Genomic DNA, 18,881 nt, shown 5'->3' on the forward strand with positions numbered 1-18,881 from the left:
TATTATTGAGGACATTAAAGTTATATCACGATTGGTGACTTTCTCTGCTTGAACTTTATGCAAACTTTTTTCCAATAAAAACTTCATTTTACATGTTAACTCTCTGTGTGCAATTCAATGGAACAGTTTGGTGATAGTAAAAATGTGTTAATTGTCAGTGTCTTGCTGATCAACAACCACAAGGTGATGACAATGCCACAGAATACTAAGGGCTAGTGATTAATTTCCCTCTTGTTAGAGATGATCATTACTTGGCATATCTGTGGTGGGAAAGTTAATTGCCATTTTAACAAAATTATTCAGGTCTTGCTAATGCAGGCATAATCTGTTTAATTTGATGAGGAGTTGCAAATAAAATTGTACATTGTGTATTCAGAGGACATGTCCATTTCTGGCCTCATGAAAGAATCATCTTTGACAAAACAACGAAAACTGACCAAGTCCATGACACTTCCCTGAGGAACGTTTGGAGTGATATTCAGGGACTGGGATTATTGACCTCTGTCAACCATATTCTTTCATGTATGGTACAACTCCAACCATTGAAACTTTTTCACCATTGACATAGGTTTTACCAGGACACCTTGATGCTACACTTCATTTTATGTTGCATTGATATCAAGGCTGGTCATACTTACCTCTTTAATTCAGTTCTGATGCATATTTATGACAACATGCAGATCTCCAAGTGATCCTGATGGACTTAGCAAGTTATTGTTGAACAAGTGTTGCTTTATAGTAATGTCACTGATACCTTCCATCTGTTCAATGATTATCGGGGGTAGACTAATTAGCTCGGCTAGATTTGTTCTGTGTCACAGACATAATCTGGGAAATTTTCCACATTGTTGGGTAGATGCTATGCTACTGTGCAGGATCGGCTTGGTTTCAGAGCAGAGGTCTTCAGGACTATTGCTAGAATGCTGTCTACTTCCTTCACATTTGCTTTTTGCACCCCAGCCTTTCCTTGATATACAGTTGAGTCAGTTGTATTAATTGGAGTCTGCCTTCTGTGATGGCAGGGATCTCAAGAGGAAGCCTTTTGAAATCATCTTACCATTTAGATGGTTTTGAATGTGTCAGCCTATTTTGCAATTGCATTTGAATACCACTATTGATAATGATGGGGTTTTTTTTTGCAAATTCGTCCTTCTTTGAATTAATAACCATCGTTCACAAAAAAATGTGGTAGGACTGTAGAGCTTGATTCTAGTCCTTTGATTGCAAGATAATTTAGTGATCTACTGCTCAAATAGTTTCATTATTATTTGTTATTGGACTTTTCCCAACAGAGGCAGAGTAAAACTCCATTAATCCAGCATGTTTGGGACTTTGTTTCTGGTCCAGTATATCTTTTGTAGTTATTTTCTATTAATACTTCCACACATTGTAATTCATTTTTAAAAAAAAAAATTGTTACACTATAGCAGCCCACTAACCAGGACATGACATGGTACACAAGATGGGCAATGAATGTGGCAACTGTGTGGATCCCATGGGGGCCAATGACCTTCATCCCATGCAGGTGACCACCTGCATGGCGGGAAACAGCAATCAAGCGGGAACGCCTTCCAATCTGAGGCCGGCACTGCTGTGACATCACTCCTGTAGTCAGCAGCAGGGAGAGAATATAAGCAGAGCTGCCAGTTCAATAAATCAGTCTTCGTCTTCTTGGATGTGTCATGCTCTTCATACTTTGCAGTAGCGTGCATGCTACATTGGTGAGCCTGGCAGGTCCAACTGGCAGTTGGACCTGAAGATGATAAACCAAAAGACTCTTCACACAGTTTCGTTGAAGCTTACAACCTTGCGGGTGTTGCAGCCACACGTGTAGTTTGAACAGGCCGAGGCCCAGTTCCACCTTCGACAGATCAATGCCGATGACACACTTTATCAGGAAACGGCAGCAAGGGTTGTCAACTTCCTATGGCAGCCTCAGGAGCAAGTCAAATACGATGCCCTCAAGGAGCTATTAACCTGCACCTTTGGGCTCTCACAACACGAGCACGCCACCTGATTGTGGCATATGGACAGTTTGGGGGATAGGGCCCCATCCACCTTCATGAGTGAAATGCTCACCCTTACTGATGGACACAGGCCTTGCCTGCTCTTTGAGCAGATTTTTCTGGAGCAGCTACCCGAGGATATCTGACTCTTGCTTGCCAATGAGGACTTCAGCAATCCAAGAAAAGTCGTAGCCCAGGCGGATTTGCTGTGGAGAGCAAAGAAAACGGTGCCTTGGTGTAGCAGATTGCTATGTCCCGCACACAGCCAGTAACAAGGCCGCGGCAAACAGAGAAGCAAGTGGACCCCCCACCCAACAGTATTGTTACTATCACCAATGATAGGAATGTGGGGGCCGCCCACCCTGCGTGTTTCAGGGAAACGCCATGGCCAACCATCATTAATGGCTCCGGTGGTTGGGCAACGTGATAGCATTCTCCACGTGTGGGACTCTGTCAGGAAGGTGCTCCTCATTGACATCAGCGCCGAAAGAAATGACATTCCCTCCTCACCCTATGACACCCTGAACGGCAAGCCGGGCCCGGCACTGTGGGCAGTGAACAGCATCACCATATGAACTTTTGGTACCCACACCGTCCCCCTCCACTTTGGCAGCAACCGGTTCACATGGACATTCACAATAACAGTGGTGGCGCAACCACTTCTGGGAGCAGACTTCCTGTGAGCCCACCATCTGCTGGTAGACCTTAAAGGGTGATGTTTGGTGCTCGCCAGGACTTTTCAAACAACACCCCTGGGGGAAGCTGTTCCCTGCCCCCCACCTTGACTCTGTTACTCTGTCCACAAAGAATTTACATGGATCCTAGCAGAGTTCCTTTCGATCGCAGCGCCACAGTTTTCCTCTGCCAAACCACTGCATGGGATAAGGCACTACTTTCTCACTGAGGGCCCCCCATTCCATGCCAGGGCGTGACGCCTTCCCCCCAAGAAGATAACCCTCACCAAGGGGGGAGTTTTAAAAGAATGGAAGAGCTGGAGATACTGCAGTGTTCTGACAGCCCCTGGGCTTCCCCCCTCCATGATTCCGAAAGCAGTAGGAGGGTGGAGGCCATGTGGTGACTATTGCTGCATCAACAAGGCCACCAAACTCGACAGGTACCCCATGTCCCACATCCAAGACTTTACTGCTAACTTATAAGGGACACAGATGTTTTTACAAGTCGACCTCATCAGGGGCTATCATCAGATCCCAGTCCTTCCCAATGACATCTCTAAAACCACCAACACTACCCTTTTGGGACTCTGAATTCCTGAGAATGCCCTTTGGACAAGAATGCAGCCCAGACCTTCCAGAGGCTGATGGTTGTGGTGGGCCAGGATCTTTCATTTGTGTTCATTTATTTGGATGATATTCTCATTGCCAGCCACAATCACACAGAGTATGCAGCCCATTTAAGGTGGCCTGGCTGCAGGAATTCACCCTAACTATATAACCCTGCTAAGTGCCAGTTCAGGTTGGAAACAATAGACTTCCTAAGGAATCAAATCAACAGACAAGGATCGAAATCCCTGCCCGAAAAGGTAGATGCCATTGGTGCTTTGCGAAGCTCTGCATAGTGAAGGGGTTGCACGAATTCGCCAGTATAATTAACTTTTATCACTCATTCATACCAACCGCTGCTTGCATCATGCGTCCCCTTTTCACATTCATGGTGGAGAAAGGTAAAGACATTACCTGGGAAAATGAGGCTTCAGAGGCATTCCATAAGGCCAAGGACGCACTGGCCAACGCCACTCTTAAGGTACACCCCAGGCCAAAGGTTCCAACCACTCTGACAGTAGACAATCAGCACAGTGGTAAGGGGCATACTGGAGCAATTCATCAAAGAGCAATGGCAGCCCATGGCCTTCTTTAGCAGGCACCTCTGGCCACCTGAACTCAAATACAATGCCTTTGACCAGGAGCTATTGGTGCTGTACCTGGCAGTCAGGCACTTCAGGTATTTTTTTCGAAGGTAGACAATAAACCAGTAACCTTTGCCTTCCCCTTCCATAAATTGTCGGCTCAGTGGTCGGCCAGGCAACAGCGACGCCTCTCATATGTGTCCGAGTTCACCATGGACATCCAACATATCGCGGGTAAGACCAACGAGGTGGCTGACGCACTGTCCTGCCCTGCAATCAAGTCCGTCCAGGCCCTGTCCCAGGGAATAGACTATTCTGCCCTAGCCAGAGCACAGCAGGAAGACTCTGAGATCCCGGCATACAAAACAGCAGTTTCCAGGCTCGAGCTGGAGGATGTCTCCATTGGCCCTGGTAACCAGACGCTCCTCTGCGACGTCACTACCTGCAAACTCCACCCCATCTTGCTGACAGTATGGAGGCGGCAGGTTTTTGACACGGTGCACAACTTGGCATACCCAGCCATCAGAACTTCTATCAAAATGGTGGTCAGTAGGTTCATCTAGCATGGCCTCCGGAAACAGGTCAGTCAGTGGGCCAAGACCTGTATGCTCAGCCTGACGTCCAAGAGCAGACACACATCAAGGCACCTCCCACCACCCCCCCCCCCCCCACCAGACATTCAAGCCAGCACATCAGTTCAGCCACATCCATATTGACATTGTAGGCCTGCTACTGGTCTCCCATGGGGGAGACCATGATTGACTGCTCCACGAGGTGGTTAGAAGCAGTCCTGCTGGGCGACACAACCACCAGGACCTGTGCCAGGGCACTAAACCTAGGTGTTGAGATTCAGAGTCCAAAAGCATATGACCTCCGATAGAGGTACATAGTTCACTTTGGGACTCTGGCAGCTCTGGCCAATTTGCTGAGAACCCAGCTCCACCATACCACGGCTTACCAACCTCAGGCCAACGGGTTGGTGGAGTGATTCCATAGGCACCTAAAGGCAGCCTTAATAGCTCGGTTCAAGGGGCTGAACTGGGCAGATGAGCTACCCTGGGTCCTCCTGGGGATCCACACTGTGCTAAAAAACTTCAATGCCTCAGCAGCTGAGATGGTGTATGGTGTACCGTTGATGATACCAGGGGAGTTCTTGGCTACTGCCAAGGACCCAGAAGACCTGACAGCCTCATTGACTAAGCTGAGGGAACAATGGTTACTTTAGCACCTCCGCAGCCTCTGCCGCACAGCCAGGCCAAGTCCTATGTCCCTAAAGACTTTGAGACTCGTGAGTACATTTTTTTTTTGGGGGGGGCCACACCAAACACCTTTGCAACAGCCATACGAGGAGCCATATAGTCAGACACAATGGGTCGACATACATGCTGGATATCGGTTGTAAGAAAGATACTTTCACCATCATCCGCCTCAAACCAGCACATCTGGGCATTAGCCAACTGGTCTCCACTCAGCCCCCATGACGCATAGATAGGCCTCCTAAAGCAGAGAACAGCGCTCCGATTGCCAGTTCTGGGGGGGATCGTGTACCGGCCAGCTAACCAGGATGCGACCCAGTACTCAAGATGGCCAGCAAACAAGGCAACTGCGCAGACCCCACAGGGGCCAACGATCTTTGTCCCAGGTGACCACTTGCACGGTGGGAAATAGCGAGCAACAGCAGGAATGCCAACCAATCAGAGGGATGCTGTGATGTCATTCATGTTGTCAGCAGCAGGGAGAGAATATAAGCAGAGCTGCCAGAGCAACAAATCAGTCTTCGTCTTCTTGGGTGTGTGTAATTCTTTCCACGCTTCACGGTAGCACACACAGTACAACACTGTATTTCTTCCCCCATTTAGAGTGGAGAGTTTAAAGGGAAGGCAGCAACTACAGCTCCAGTGAGCTCAAAGGGAGGGCAGGAACCAGTAACAAGCAAGCTACATATTAAACCAACAGGCTTTCTGAACAGTTGGATAGATAATTATCTGAACTTTATACTACAAAATAAGATTCAAAGTACCTCTTTACTGTCATTTATCATATCAGCAGTGTCAGTGAAAACAGATGCCCATTCCCCTTAGCTACTTTTAATTTTAACAGATTTTAAATGTTTACATTTCACTTGATTTCAAAACTATTTGCCATTTTTCTGTGGATTTTTAGCACTTTTGATGCTTTCAACATTTTCCCCAATCTGCTGAAGTGTGGAAAGCAACAACTTCCCTTATTATTTGTTGATGGCTATTTAATTTTTATAAACTGGAGTTGCTTGTCTATACAATGAGAACTTTTGTCTTTAATAGCATGAATTTTACTGAAATAGACCTTTATGAATTTGCCAGTGTTTAATCTGTAGGTTTACCAGTCAGGTTAGTGTCACGCAGTGGTTTTCAAACTGCCCTCCTAAACTCACATTCCACTTTAAATATTAGTAAGGGTGGTATGTGGGTGGTAATAAAAAGTTTAAGAACCACTGTTTTAATTGTACCTCATTGACTCATTATGTGCACAGTTTCATAACTCCAAAGGAAATGGGCCAATGACAATTTTTCTCAAGCAAAATGTTTCAGTAACAATTGGGTCTAGAGCTGTGGTTCTCAAACTTCCCTCTCAAATACCACTGTAAGCAATCTCTTACTAATCACAGAGCACTGATGGCATAGGGATTGCTTACAGTGGAATGTGAGCTTTTGGGGGGGGGGGGGGGGGAGGGAGTTTGAAAACCACTGGTTTAACGCTTTCAGGCTATATCAAAACTTACATGTGTGCAATGGAAGCTTCTTGAGCTTTTTCATAGTAAGGTCATTGATTGCAAAATGCTTGCATGCTGCTAATTAGTTCATCATAGGTTGTTACTCATTACCAAGTGTAATGTGGCCTTTGCAGTTCAAAAACGATGCCCTCATTAGACAACTGCCCTACATATAGTCTGGAAATTAATTTGATTTACAAAGTTTTCTTCTTGTCAATGCAAAAATTGAAATCTTCCATTATAACTTTAAATTAAATTTAGACATACTGCACAGTAACAGGCCATTTCGGCCCATGAGTCCGTGCTGCCCAATCTATACCTGTTAATCTATACCCCTGGTACATTTTGAACAGTGGGAGAACTTTAGGGAGAAATATTTAAATATCAATTGGCAAAGATTTCTATCTTTATTACCTTCTCATTGGCTTACAAACATCAACTCCAGAATCTTGAGATCAAGTACTGCAATCTTATAAGTGTATTCAGAACTCAAACGAAATTGAAATCAAGATTTCCTTTTGTTTGTAGAGTTAATTCAAGAAGTGATGAAGCTGCCTCAATCCACTTGATGGTGAAGAACACCCATCAATACAATATCTCCAAGTGATTTCAAAAGGGTGCATTACAAGAAAAAAAAATTGGAAGTTACTTAAAGCATGTGCAGGAGAGAGTGAAGGGATGATTTAATCTCCGCAAGTGTGCTACAACTGTCCAGAATGATCTTTTTCTGCAGTAATAGCTACCCAAAACAGGAACAAATCCTGGCTGTGCAATGAGGTTCAGATTGGTTACACTGGATTAGAGTTGACTGGTGAGCTTGTATGGCAGTGACCTCACTCAACAGGTCATAAAAATGCAACCTAAAAGAGATGACATTTTTTAGGTCATATTGTAAACAGTTACCTACCTGTTATCATTTGTAAGCTTAATTACAGATGGAGTTGGCAAGGCCTCAAGGATCTCCACTGAAACAGAGGATATACAAATAAAAATCTGATCAGACGTTAGAGATAAGCAACAATTATTAATTGCGCTTTAAATAGCAATTAGGATTCTCAACTCTTGGTGGCACATTGAGTTTATTCAATTAACTATTGATTCATACAAATGAAGAAATCCCAAGTTTCATCTTCATTCTGCATCATATTAGTTGATTTCATTGGTAGCAGAAGCAGGCAACTGTTGGTTCCTCAACTTAAGCAAAATGTTGACTACCAATCACAGACTTCATATGATTTCATGGTGAATTTAGCTTGGGGTCCACAGAATCAAACAACCTACTGATAAAAACCAGAACTGAGCATTGGTTACATTGTTAATGGAATGCTATTGTTTCATTTTTTAATATTATTCATAATGTGGGTGTTCTTAGTAACTGCTAAGTAATTTAATTGCTATCCATTACTATCCACACAAGAGAAAAAATAGGGTTGAGCCATCTTAATGAATTGCCGTTCTTTCAGAAGTATTGCCCACAATGCTGTTGAGGAGGTCATTCTACAATTTGGGTCCAACAACCATAAAGGGAATTCACTTCCAGGTCAGGAGGGTGCATACCATGGTGTTCCCATGCACCTGCTATCTTGCCCTTCTTGGTGGTAGAAGATATGGATTTGGGAGATCCCACTCAATGGAATGCAAGACAGAGCTCCAGACAAGTGAAAATTTCTCTCTTACATAGCTTGAGCAAAATTAATTCACACATTTTGCTCTAGGTTTAGGGGATAGAATTTCAAAAGCATTCAGATATTTGATGAAAGAAGGATCAAGATTTTCTTTGTCGAATCTGTTCTCAATTAGGTTTTGTTATGAGGGAGCCAAAGCTCATGATTTTGTCAGATCTTTGAGGTTGTCAGGTCTTGCTCCCATCTGAACTCAACTTGCCTCAAAGGAAGGTTGTTATTGATCTTCTGATTAAATTAATTGATCTGTTAACTGATCTTATGAATCTATTTATTGATTAGAAAGGTAATAAGGTGCATAGTTGGGAGAGGGGGAAGAGGCAGAGGAGATGCAATTATCTTTGTATATCTGACATCTATGTTTTCCCAAACCCCATCTTCATGGCTAATAGAGGACAACTCTGAAGATAATCCACAGAAAAATCTTCCCCAAAAAAAAAAGGTTACCCCAAAACTTTTCAAATTTTTTCTTTCCATTCACATAACACTTTAAGCAATCTCTTACTCATCACAGAGCACCTATGGCATAGAGAATACTTAAAGAGGTATGTGAATGGAAAAAAAATTGAAAACCACTGCCCTAAAACAATGAGGAATGTGAAAAAGTAAAAGCACAGAGCCCAGTGATGTGTGTACACCTGCTGCATAATGAATCCAGAGCAGCAATTAGTGCTTTAAAATGGTAAGAATTACAGAACAGTTGAGAACAACAATTTTCAATGTTACATTTTCCAGATGACCATGACTCTACCTCAACATCATAAGTAATCTGAAAACTAGCTCTCAATTATTTATTTAATAGTTTTTATTAATTTCTATCACCATGTGAATTTAGAAACAAATCAATGTTGAGCTTTATACATTGGACCCTCAGTTCTTGCTAGATACTTTAATTTCTCATCCCGCTACAATCAAGATGCACAATAAAATATAGGGGAGGCCTTAGAATGGTGGCGAATAGTAGTAGGTTATGATAACATTAAAATCCATTCAATCAGGCAATGCTCCCCTCCCCAGACATTGCAATTCTACCTTGCTCTGCACAGCAGAGCTCCGTGCACTTGCCCCGGTAATTTTCAGCAATAATCAACCAGCGACCTACCAGTGTTTGGGGTGTGAAGGGTAGCACTCTGGCAAAGGTAGCTCAGGCTTTGCTTTCTAATGGGAACTTTGCTTCTGATTTAACTGAGGTGAATACATTTGGTATTAATATAATAAAACGATCTTTGCAGGATTCCCTCTTACTAACAAAAGACACCATCTATAACATTAGCTCCGAGGGATTGGTGCAGTATTATCTCTTGCAGAAAATAACATGCAAATAACGCATTTTGCAATCACAGAGTGCAGTCAAAGACAACCTACAGCATTAATCACTGACTCACATAGTGCATTGTGTAGAAACTATCGAGACATGCAAAAAAGTGAGATATACCGAGGGGCAACCTGATGATTATTTGGATCTGTGGACAGTAAATCAGGAGATAACAAAAAATAATCAAGAGTGGATATTAACTTATTTCTAACATGCTGCTCTGATGGCCAAGGACATTGAAATACAAATTCAATCTGAACCCAAGATGTGTTTGTTAGGAGGCCCACGGGACAACACGTCCCAATTCTGCCAATTTAATTTAACAGAAAGCAAGAAGCTCTGGCAAAGGTAAGAAAATGTGTTATTTAATTGAAGAAACAAAGAGTAAAATGAGTGAAAGAATGCTTACAATTTTTGATCTCGTATCCAAAAAAGATTTTGACGCCAGGCAACTTTCGTTTATTTTCCAAATCTTCAACTGCAGAAAGAATCAAACAAGAGTTAAATTGGAAACAGAACATGATTATGCCCTTCAATACTTTAACCCTCTTCTGAAAATTAATTAAATTTAAGGACACCAAATTTCAGTGTGCAGATTTCCCAGAATGATTCCAGGAGTGAGGGGTTTAGACTTTTCTTAGATCAGTCATTCTCAACCATTTTTCAGCTATGGCTCCCCTAGGACTTTGCTCTAAGCTTATGGGCCTCCATCCCTGTGAAGCAGTCAAGTTTTGGTTTCTTCCACACTCCTCTCTTACAAATAATACAAAAACAAAAAAAAATTGTTAAGTGAGGTGGAAAGAAAACAAGGCTTTCACATATTTGTGCTGTAGAATGACTGCCTTCAAGCACAGGTCAAGAGATGATTTGATGGGTGTGCACAAAATTTGTGGTTTAGATAGGTGGCAGTTCCATTCACAGAAGTTGGGGCAAATAAAAATCATGAAGGATATATGGAGAAACATTTTGCTATGCTGTCATGACCTGAAATTCACCGGTTATAATAGTTGAAATCAAACCTGTGCTTACAAAAGGAAACTGAATTCATGAATGAGAAACATAATTAACAAGGCTGGACAATAAAGTTGTCAAACAAGGGTGACGGAATAGTTCTGCTAACTGCCAATACAGAATTAATGGGCCAAATGGGATTGTCAATCCAACTATTCTGGATCATTACTATTCTATTCTCAGCACTTTTCACTATGCTCAACACTAACCCTTTGCTAATAAAAAAAATTGAAAAATGTGTGCAAATAAAATCATTAAAAAAAAAGCTGTCTACATTTTCAGTGTCCTATTGCCAGTCGTGAAGCAGAAAAAAATCTGAATTCAAGCTCATGTCCTTAGTTCTCAAAATTCCCAGCAACTTAAAGATTCCAATTTAATCATCCCTCAATATTCTACATTGCAAAGGAGTAATGGCCGTCTGTACAACCGATCTTAGGTCCTTTTCAGCTCAAGGTGATTGGAACTGAAATTGAAAGCCTGAAGTCTGAATACAACTGTAGCATGCAGATTTCCACCCTTTAGAGGTCCTTTGTAACCAAGGTCAGTATTTTATCCATTATAAGGTATCTTATGTTCATTGTGTTGTTCCTTGTGACTATTTTCACTTGGGTATACATCTCTTTTTTAATTCCTGAAATAAAAGCAGGAAACACTGATACCTGTAGATGTCAGAGGGTGGTAGCAGAAGGTTACTTTAAGATTGGAGGCTTAGTGCATCGCAGGGCTTGGTTCATCACTGTTTATTACATTTTGATCAAAGATTTACGAGGCTGTAGGTGGCAAGATTAGTAAATTTCGAGATTACACCAAAATTGGTGTGGTAGACAGTGAAGGTTGTCCAAAGTTACAACAGAATCGAGACCAACTGGAAAAGTGAATAAAAATTTGTCAGATGGAATTTAACATAGATAGTTATGAAATGATGCATTTAGGGAAGTTAAACTGGGGCAGACTTGCACAATTCTTGTCAGTGCTCTGGGAAATACTGAAGGACAGAGACCCCTAGGTATACAAATACACAGTTCCCTGAAAGTTGTGACACAGGTTTGCAATGCAGTCTAGGTGGCATGTAGTATGCTTGCCTTCATCAGACAGGTCTCTGAGTACAAGAGTTGGAATGTCCCATTGCAGCTGTATCGGATGTTTGTGAGACTGCACCTGGAATATTGTGGACAGTTCTGGTAACCATATAAGGAATGATTAATCTAGAAAGAGAGGAGAAAAAAAATTCACATGTTGCCAAGACAATTAGGCTTGAGCAATAAAGAAAGACTGGATAGATTTGGACTGTTTTCTTCAAGAAAAGAAGGCTGTGGCATATCATTACAGAGGTTTATTTAATCATAATGAAATGTTATGAAGACTTTCTTTCTTTATGATGACTGACAAGCATTCAGTTTTTAATCACCTATTTCCAACAATTGCAATATTTTTGTGGGTTGGGAACTAGACAAGAAAAATTCCTGATATAAACCAGTAATGAGCTGTGTAATAAGAATGAGATAGTGTTGATTTTTTGAAGACAGCAGAAAAATAAATTCAAATAAGTAGAGAAAAATGACGAGGATGTTTTAATGAGCCACGAGAAAGCCCATTTCTGTCTGCTTTCTTTTCAGCCTGTTTTGCATTGAACTCTCAACACCCCATCTTCATTTCCCTTTTCACCAATTATTCCTCCTCTCCTCTCTTATCTATCACTTTTCTCAGATATTATGGCATCCTCATCAATTGTGAAAAGGATAATCAATCCTTCTCTCTATTTTGACCCATCTGGAACCTTTGACATAGTTGACACCACCATTCACTTCAAAGGCCTTGAGATTGTTTGGAATTTCACTCGGCCAGATCCAGTTCTATCCATTCAAGTCACCTTTATTTATTGTTCATACCATGCTCGCATGGTAAAGAAGAGATAATATTTCTCCAGGAGTACGGAGCATATTTACATAAATACAAGTTAGAAGTTACACACATTGAAATTTTAAATCATTAAGTATATAGTATAAAAATAATGGAGAAAGAGTATAAAATCAGTTTATTTGTAGATTACATCATAGTATACTTAACAGAACCAGAAATATCAATAAAAGAATTATATAAGAAATTGAAGGAATATGGAGAAATATCAGGGTACAAGATCAACTTTAATAAAAGTGAAGTGATGCCAATGAGTAATGCGGATTATACAGAATTTAAATAAGAATCACAATTTAAATGGCAAACACAAGCAATCCGATACCTAGGTATTAGATTCAATAATAATTTAAGCCACCTATACAAATTAAATTACCAGCCATTAATGAAGAAATTACAGGAAGACTTAGAACATTGGAAAAATTACCACTAACATTGATAGGGATTGATAAAATTTTATCAATTTTAAATTGCATTAAAATGAATGTCTTCCTAAGGATACAATACTTATTTCAATCGTTACCAATTCCCTTAACAGAGAAATTCTTCAATGAACTAAAGAGAATTATAAGGAAATTCTTATGGAAAGGGGGGAAATAGAGGATAGCATTAGATAAATTAACAGAGTGGTACAAACAAGGTGGCTTGCAGTTACCAAACTTTAAAAATTATTATAGAGCAGCACAATTAAGGTATTTACCAGATTTTTATCAGACAAGGGAAAAATCAGATTGGACTAAGATAGAGCTAGATAAAATAGGGGAGAAGGTACCGGAACATATACTTTATAAGTGGGATGAAAAGCTGGTGCAATATAAAAACCCACCAGTATTGCATCATTTACTCAATATATGGAAGAAGATTCACTTAGAAAGGAAAAAAACAAATTACCAACTACTAAAATTATTATTGACACAAAATCAACTAATCCCTTTTACAATAGATAACCTTTCCTTTAGAGAATGGGAGAGAAAAGGAATTAAAAGAATAGAAAATTGATTTTGGGAAACAATATATTTACATTTGAACAAATGAAATACAAATATGGAATAACTCATGGTACAATGCTTGCATACCATCAACTGAAAGCCTACTTAAAGGACAAATTGGGAAGCAGACTGAGATTACCAGAAGGAAGCAGCTTTGAATATGTGATTACAGAAACAATGATAATAAAAAGATTTATAACGAACATGCACATAAAGCTGCAAGAGAAGGAAAATGATGAAATAAGCTATAAATCCAAACAAAAGTGGGAAAAAGATTTAAACAAAGATAAAAAATGAAACATGGGAAAAGTTATGCTCTGGAACTATGAAGAGTATAATAAACACAAGGTTATGCATGATACAGTATAATTGGTTACACAGGTTATATATCACGTTCCAGAAGTTAAATAAATGGGATCCAACAGTATCAGATAGATGTTTTCGCTGTAAGAAGGAAACGGGAACAACAGTACATGGAATTTGGGCATGTGAGAAAGTGAAAAAGTTTTGGGAAGATCTAAATCAGGTATTAAATAAAATCACAAAAGCAACATACCAAACAATCCAGAGATCTTTCTTCTAAGTAATACAAGAAGTAAAGAATTAGGCCTCAAACTGGATGAAGCGCAAAAAAGATTTATTATGATAGCCTTAGCTGTAGCAAAAAAATGTATAATGTCAACTTGGAAATCAGAAGAGAGCCTGAGAGTACAGCAATGGTACATAGAAATGAATAAATGTATTCCATTGTAAAAAATAACAAAAAATTTATAAAATAAAGTCACATTATTTGAACAAATTTGGGAACCATACATGGAACACAACAGAGAGGGCTTGACTCGGACCTCCACCCCCTAAAATGATAAAATGAGAAGAAGGCAAAATGACCTGTAGAAGTAGATGACAAAATTTTCTTGTTTATTTTCATTGTGTGATGACATTGTTTAACAGTTTTATTGTATTGTATATGTTGAACATTTAATGGGTTTGAAGGGGGGTGAGAAGGGGGGACGAAAGGTAGGGGGGATAAAATGGGAGAAAATGCCACTGTGTATATGTAATGCGCGTCGAAAGAACCAAAGACTTGTTGATCCAAACCAAGGCTTTTATTAACTAAAAGACTGGAGCATATCACAAGTAGATCGACCAGTCCAGAATGACCTGGTCTGGCTAGGAGCAATCCTTCAAGACCTGCCAGTAGGTGTGGCTACACTCTCAGCCAATCACAGTCATCCTACACTACCATCTCTACATATGTGGCTATACACGTTGGTGATAGAATCTGTACTATCACAGTACAGAGGGAAATGTTTGTATGTATTTTGATTGATATGGTTCACAGTGTGAAAAATTTAAAACATTAAAAAAAGTATACAGTAAAAGTTCACGGTACACTATCCACTTATGTTCTGGGAATTCAGGAGGCTGATGGCTTGGGGAAAATCTGTTGCCCAATCTGGACGCAAGGACCTGAGCACTACCGTACCTCCCACCAGAAGTCAGAAGGGAGAATTATTTATGAGGGATGTGTGGAGTCCTTCAGAATGTTTATTGCCTTTAGTTAGAAAAAATGGCTGCAGTAGAACAGTAGTGGGGTTGGAAAGCTCCCATAGTAAAGATTTTAGAGAGGAAAATACATAGAACCCTCCCCCCCCAAGTAGAAAGTAGGAGAGGGTTAGGATAGTGCAGAAAACTGAGAAAGGCAAAGAAATGGGAAAGATTAAATCAGTAAGAGATGAAAGTGAGAAGAACTCACCTCGTGGCGAAGGAGATCGAGGAAGCCAAAAATAGAGGCAGCTGCGGCGTCACCACCTGAGCAGGCCCCCCCTACCCTGTCAGGAAGGGAACACATCAGAGGAGGTGACTGAGAGTAGCCCAAGAGAGGACCATGTGCAAGGCAGCAGGAGCACTGACAGTGGCTGGAAGTTTGGGGGCTTGAGATCGAGGGTTTCGGGCCAAGGAGGGCAGAAATGCCATCGTCAAAGTGAGGCTCAGAAGTTTGAGGTAAAGAGAGCTGGGCTGAGGTGGCAAGATTGGCGGCAGTGGGAGGCGCGGAGACTCAAGGCTGAGGATGCCGGCCCAAGGTGGAACGGGTGATGGAGGGAAGCCCATAAGCTCGAGGTTTGGGTAGATGGGACAAGGTGGAGTTGGCAGCAATGGAGGGAAAGAGCCTGCGGGCTGGGAGGAAAGAGAACAGAGGTAAAGCCGCTCCAATTGGCGGGTACATAGAGGTTGGGTCTGAGGTGTTGGAAGGCATTGGGTCTGGTGGTTTCTGCGACCAGAAGGAAAGCAGTGGGAAGGACATGTGGCAGGACAGCATGCAGCTGGAGAGCAAGGTGGAAGAGGAAGAAGACAAAGAAGAGGAATAGAGAGGACAGCATATGGTGGAAGGCTGATAAAGGAGGCAGGGGGCTGATGCCCTTTGCCAGGGAAATATTGGAGGCCATTGGGCAAATAAAAAGGAATTTGAGGACACTTGTGGCAGGGCAAGGGGCAATTAAAGAAAGGCTTAATGGAAAGGGAAACAGAGGAGAGAATTAGACAGGGGGAAAATGAAATAGTTCCATGGGAGAGAAATAGGGTAAAGATGTGGAGAGGATAGGCATGATAGAAAATATTAATAGGAGGAACACGATTAAGATTGTGGGGATGAAGGAGGGTAAGGAGGGGAGAGACCCTGTGGAGTTTCTGCAAAAATGGATCCTGAATAAACTGGGGAAGGAAGAAATAAGAAATAATTTGTAACAGAATGATCCCACCAGTCTCTCATCCTGTGCCTGAGGCCACACCAACGGCCATGCTCTATCCTGGTGAGACTCCTGCACTAGAGAGAGGATCTTGAAAGTGGCAGTAGTGGGAACAAAAGCAAGGGGGTGGGGGGCAGTTGAATATGAGGGAGGGAAGGTCTATTCTATCTGGACACAAGCTCAGTGTTATTGAAGTTCAGGAGGGAGTTTGATTTGGTTAAAAAAGAGCTTGAGGGAAAAAGGAATCGAGTTTACCCTCTTTCACCCAGCAACATCGAAGACAGTAAAAGCGGGAGGGGAAAGAAGGTTTTTTAAGGACCCAAAGGAAGCATGGACTTTGTAAGAACCCTGCCACCACAGCAAGACTAAATGTGCACATAAATAAAGGGGAAAGAGGGATTTAGGGGAAGAATGGATTGCAAATATTGAAAAGTGTGAAGACTACAGGAGGGTTATGTTTCTTTACATCGTGTTATTGTTGCAAGGGGATTGTATGTGTTAAGTAAAGAAGGGATATGGGGAGCACACAGAAAGGAAAGGAAGTACAAGTGGAGGATGGGTGTATTGGGCCGTTCTTAAAATGGGGGGGGGAATTTGTACCAATAGCTTGGTTTAGGAATGTGGGTTTTAGTTTTGTTAACTTCAGTTTTTGTTTGGAGCACGATTGCCTGTGCCAAGGATCTATGGAGGAGAATCAGGATGGAGGTTAAGTATCAGGGGACAAGAGGGGTAAGGGTACAATGGAGTGGTCTGAAAGCAATGGATAAGTCAATGAAATTTGTGAGTTTTAATGTTAATGGGATAAATGCACAAATTAAGAGAGTCTTGGCACACCTAAAAAAGATGCAGGTGGAGATTTTTGCAGGAGACCCACCTTACTGAACAAGAGCATTTAAAGAAGGGGTGGGTGGGTCAGGTGGCAAAGTCATCCTTAAATTCCAGGACCAGGGGAGTGGCCATTTTGATTAGGAAGAATGTTCCAGTGGTGGTCAAGGATGTGGTCACAGACTCGGCAGGGAGATTTGTAACAATGCATTGCCAAATATATTTAGAATTCTGGACACTTACAAACATATATACCCTGAATTTCAATGACAAAAGAATTATACAAGATATATTCTTGAAAGAAATGGAAGGATGTGAGAATGTCTTGATTGGAGGGGATTTAAATTTCTGTCTGGATCTAGTCATGGACAAGTCAGCAAAGAAAGTAACAAGGACCATGGCAGCTAAGTCTATCCTGGCCTTTATGAAAGAGTTGAATCTCTTAGATGTCTGGAGAAGGCTGAATCCAAGAAAAAGAGATTACTCCTTTTACTCAACACAACACAATTCCTACACTAGAACTGATTTATTTTTAGCATCAGGCCAATTGAAGGGTAGGATAGTGGAAACTAAGTATACAATGCAGCTGCTGTTGACTTTGACTTTATCCATCATAATGCCAGAGAAACAGGCCTTGATACATCAATGAAATATATCCCTTCTTTGGTACAATCACAAGAAAAGATTCAAATTTTGTCAATTTAGGTAAAATCATATCTCTACCAAATATTTGCTTTACTAAAGATCGAAGTTGATAATAAATGAATAAAGAATTCTCATTAATACCAAAATCTTCCCTCATTTGATTAAAGGATAAAAATGGACCTTCTTTAAAACAACCCCCAAATTTTTTATACTTTTAGATTTCCAATGTAATAAACATTGATTATGCATTGAAAAAGGAATAAGTTGATTATTATATAATGGTGTTAAAGTCAATAATTTACCCTTAGAACCTATTGTTCTATTTTTCCTCATCCATAACTTCATTAAATGCTTTAGTATAGACACATTATATTGTTGTAATAAATTTAAATTCCACCAAAACAAAAATTGATGCATTTCAAATTCAAAAATATTCACCATCTCAATTTTAGCCCAACTAGGGGGCCGTTCCAAATCCATTAAAGAACTAATAAATTTAAATTGAGCTGCCTCATAATAATTTTAAAAATGTGGTAAACGTAATCCTCCTAATGCATTTTTCCAAGTTAACTTATTCAAAGCTACTCTTGGAAATTTACCCTTCCATAAAAATTCCCAAACCATTTTATTTAAATCTCGGAAAGAATTGACTGAAACAAATATATACGTGGAAAGATATTCATTTTAATTGTATTTATTCTTCCAATTAAATTTATAGGAAGATCCTTCCACTTAATCAAATCAGCTTTGATCTTTTTCATTAACGGTATATAATTTAATTTATATAAAGAATAATAATCAAAATATACATTTATACCCAAATATTTAATTTGATCAGTCCACTTCAAATTAATAATATTCTTATAAACTGAATAATCTCCTTCACCTATTAGTAAAATTTCACATTTTTCCCAATTAACTTTCTATCCAGACAAAGATCCATATTGTGTTAAACAATGTGATTGTACCAAAGAAGGGATATATTTCATTGATGTACCAGGAGAGTATGGAAAAATGGGATGGGATAGATCTAAGATTAAATGGGGAAAAAGATATTAATTTTATTTTTTCTGAGGATGATTGGTTAGATATTTGTCATGATCGTGTTACTAGATTGATAAATGTTCATTA

At 40.5% G+C, this 18,881-nt stretch overlaps 1 protein-coding gene across 6 annotated transcripts in view; it reads right to left on the minus strand.

The window, feature by feature from the left end:
* exd1 (exonuclease 3'-5' domain containing 1) overlaps positions 1-18,881 on the minus strand; it is an 84,309-nt gene that overhangs the window by 46,502 nt on the left and 18,926 nt on the right. For all 6 annotated transcript variants that reach the window (XM_069917257.1, XM_069917255.1, XM_069917256.1 and 3 more), the window contains exons 2-3: positions 10,029-10,097; positions 7,530-7,587 (exon numbers count right to left, since the gene is read on the minus strand). In XM_069917257.1, coding sequence (XP_069773358.1) covers positions 7,530-7,587; positions 10,029-10,097 — 127 coding nt within the window. The remainder of the gene's footprint in view (positions 1-7,529; positions 7,588-10,028; positions 10,098-18,881) is intronic.

This window comes from Narcine bancroftii, chromosome 2 (genome assembly GCF_036971445.1).
Source record: "Narcine bancroftii isolate sNarBan1 chromosome 2, sNarBan1.hap1, whole genome shotgun sequence".
In the NCBI taxonomy this organism is placed as follows: domain Eukaryota; kingdom Metazoa; phylum Chordata; class Chondrichthyes; order Torpediniformes; family Narcinidae; genus Narcine; species Narcine bancroftii.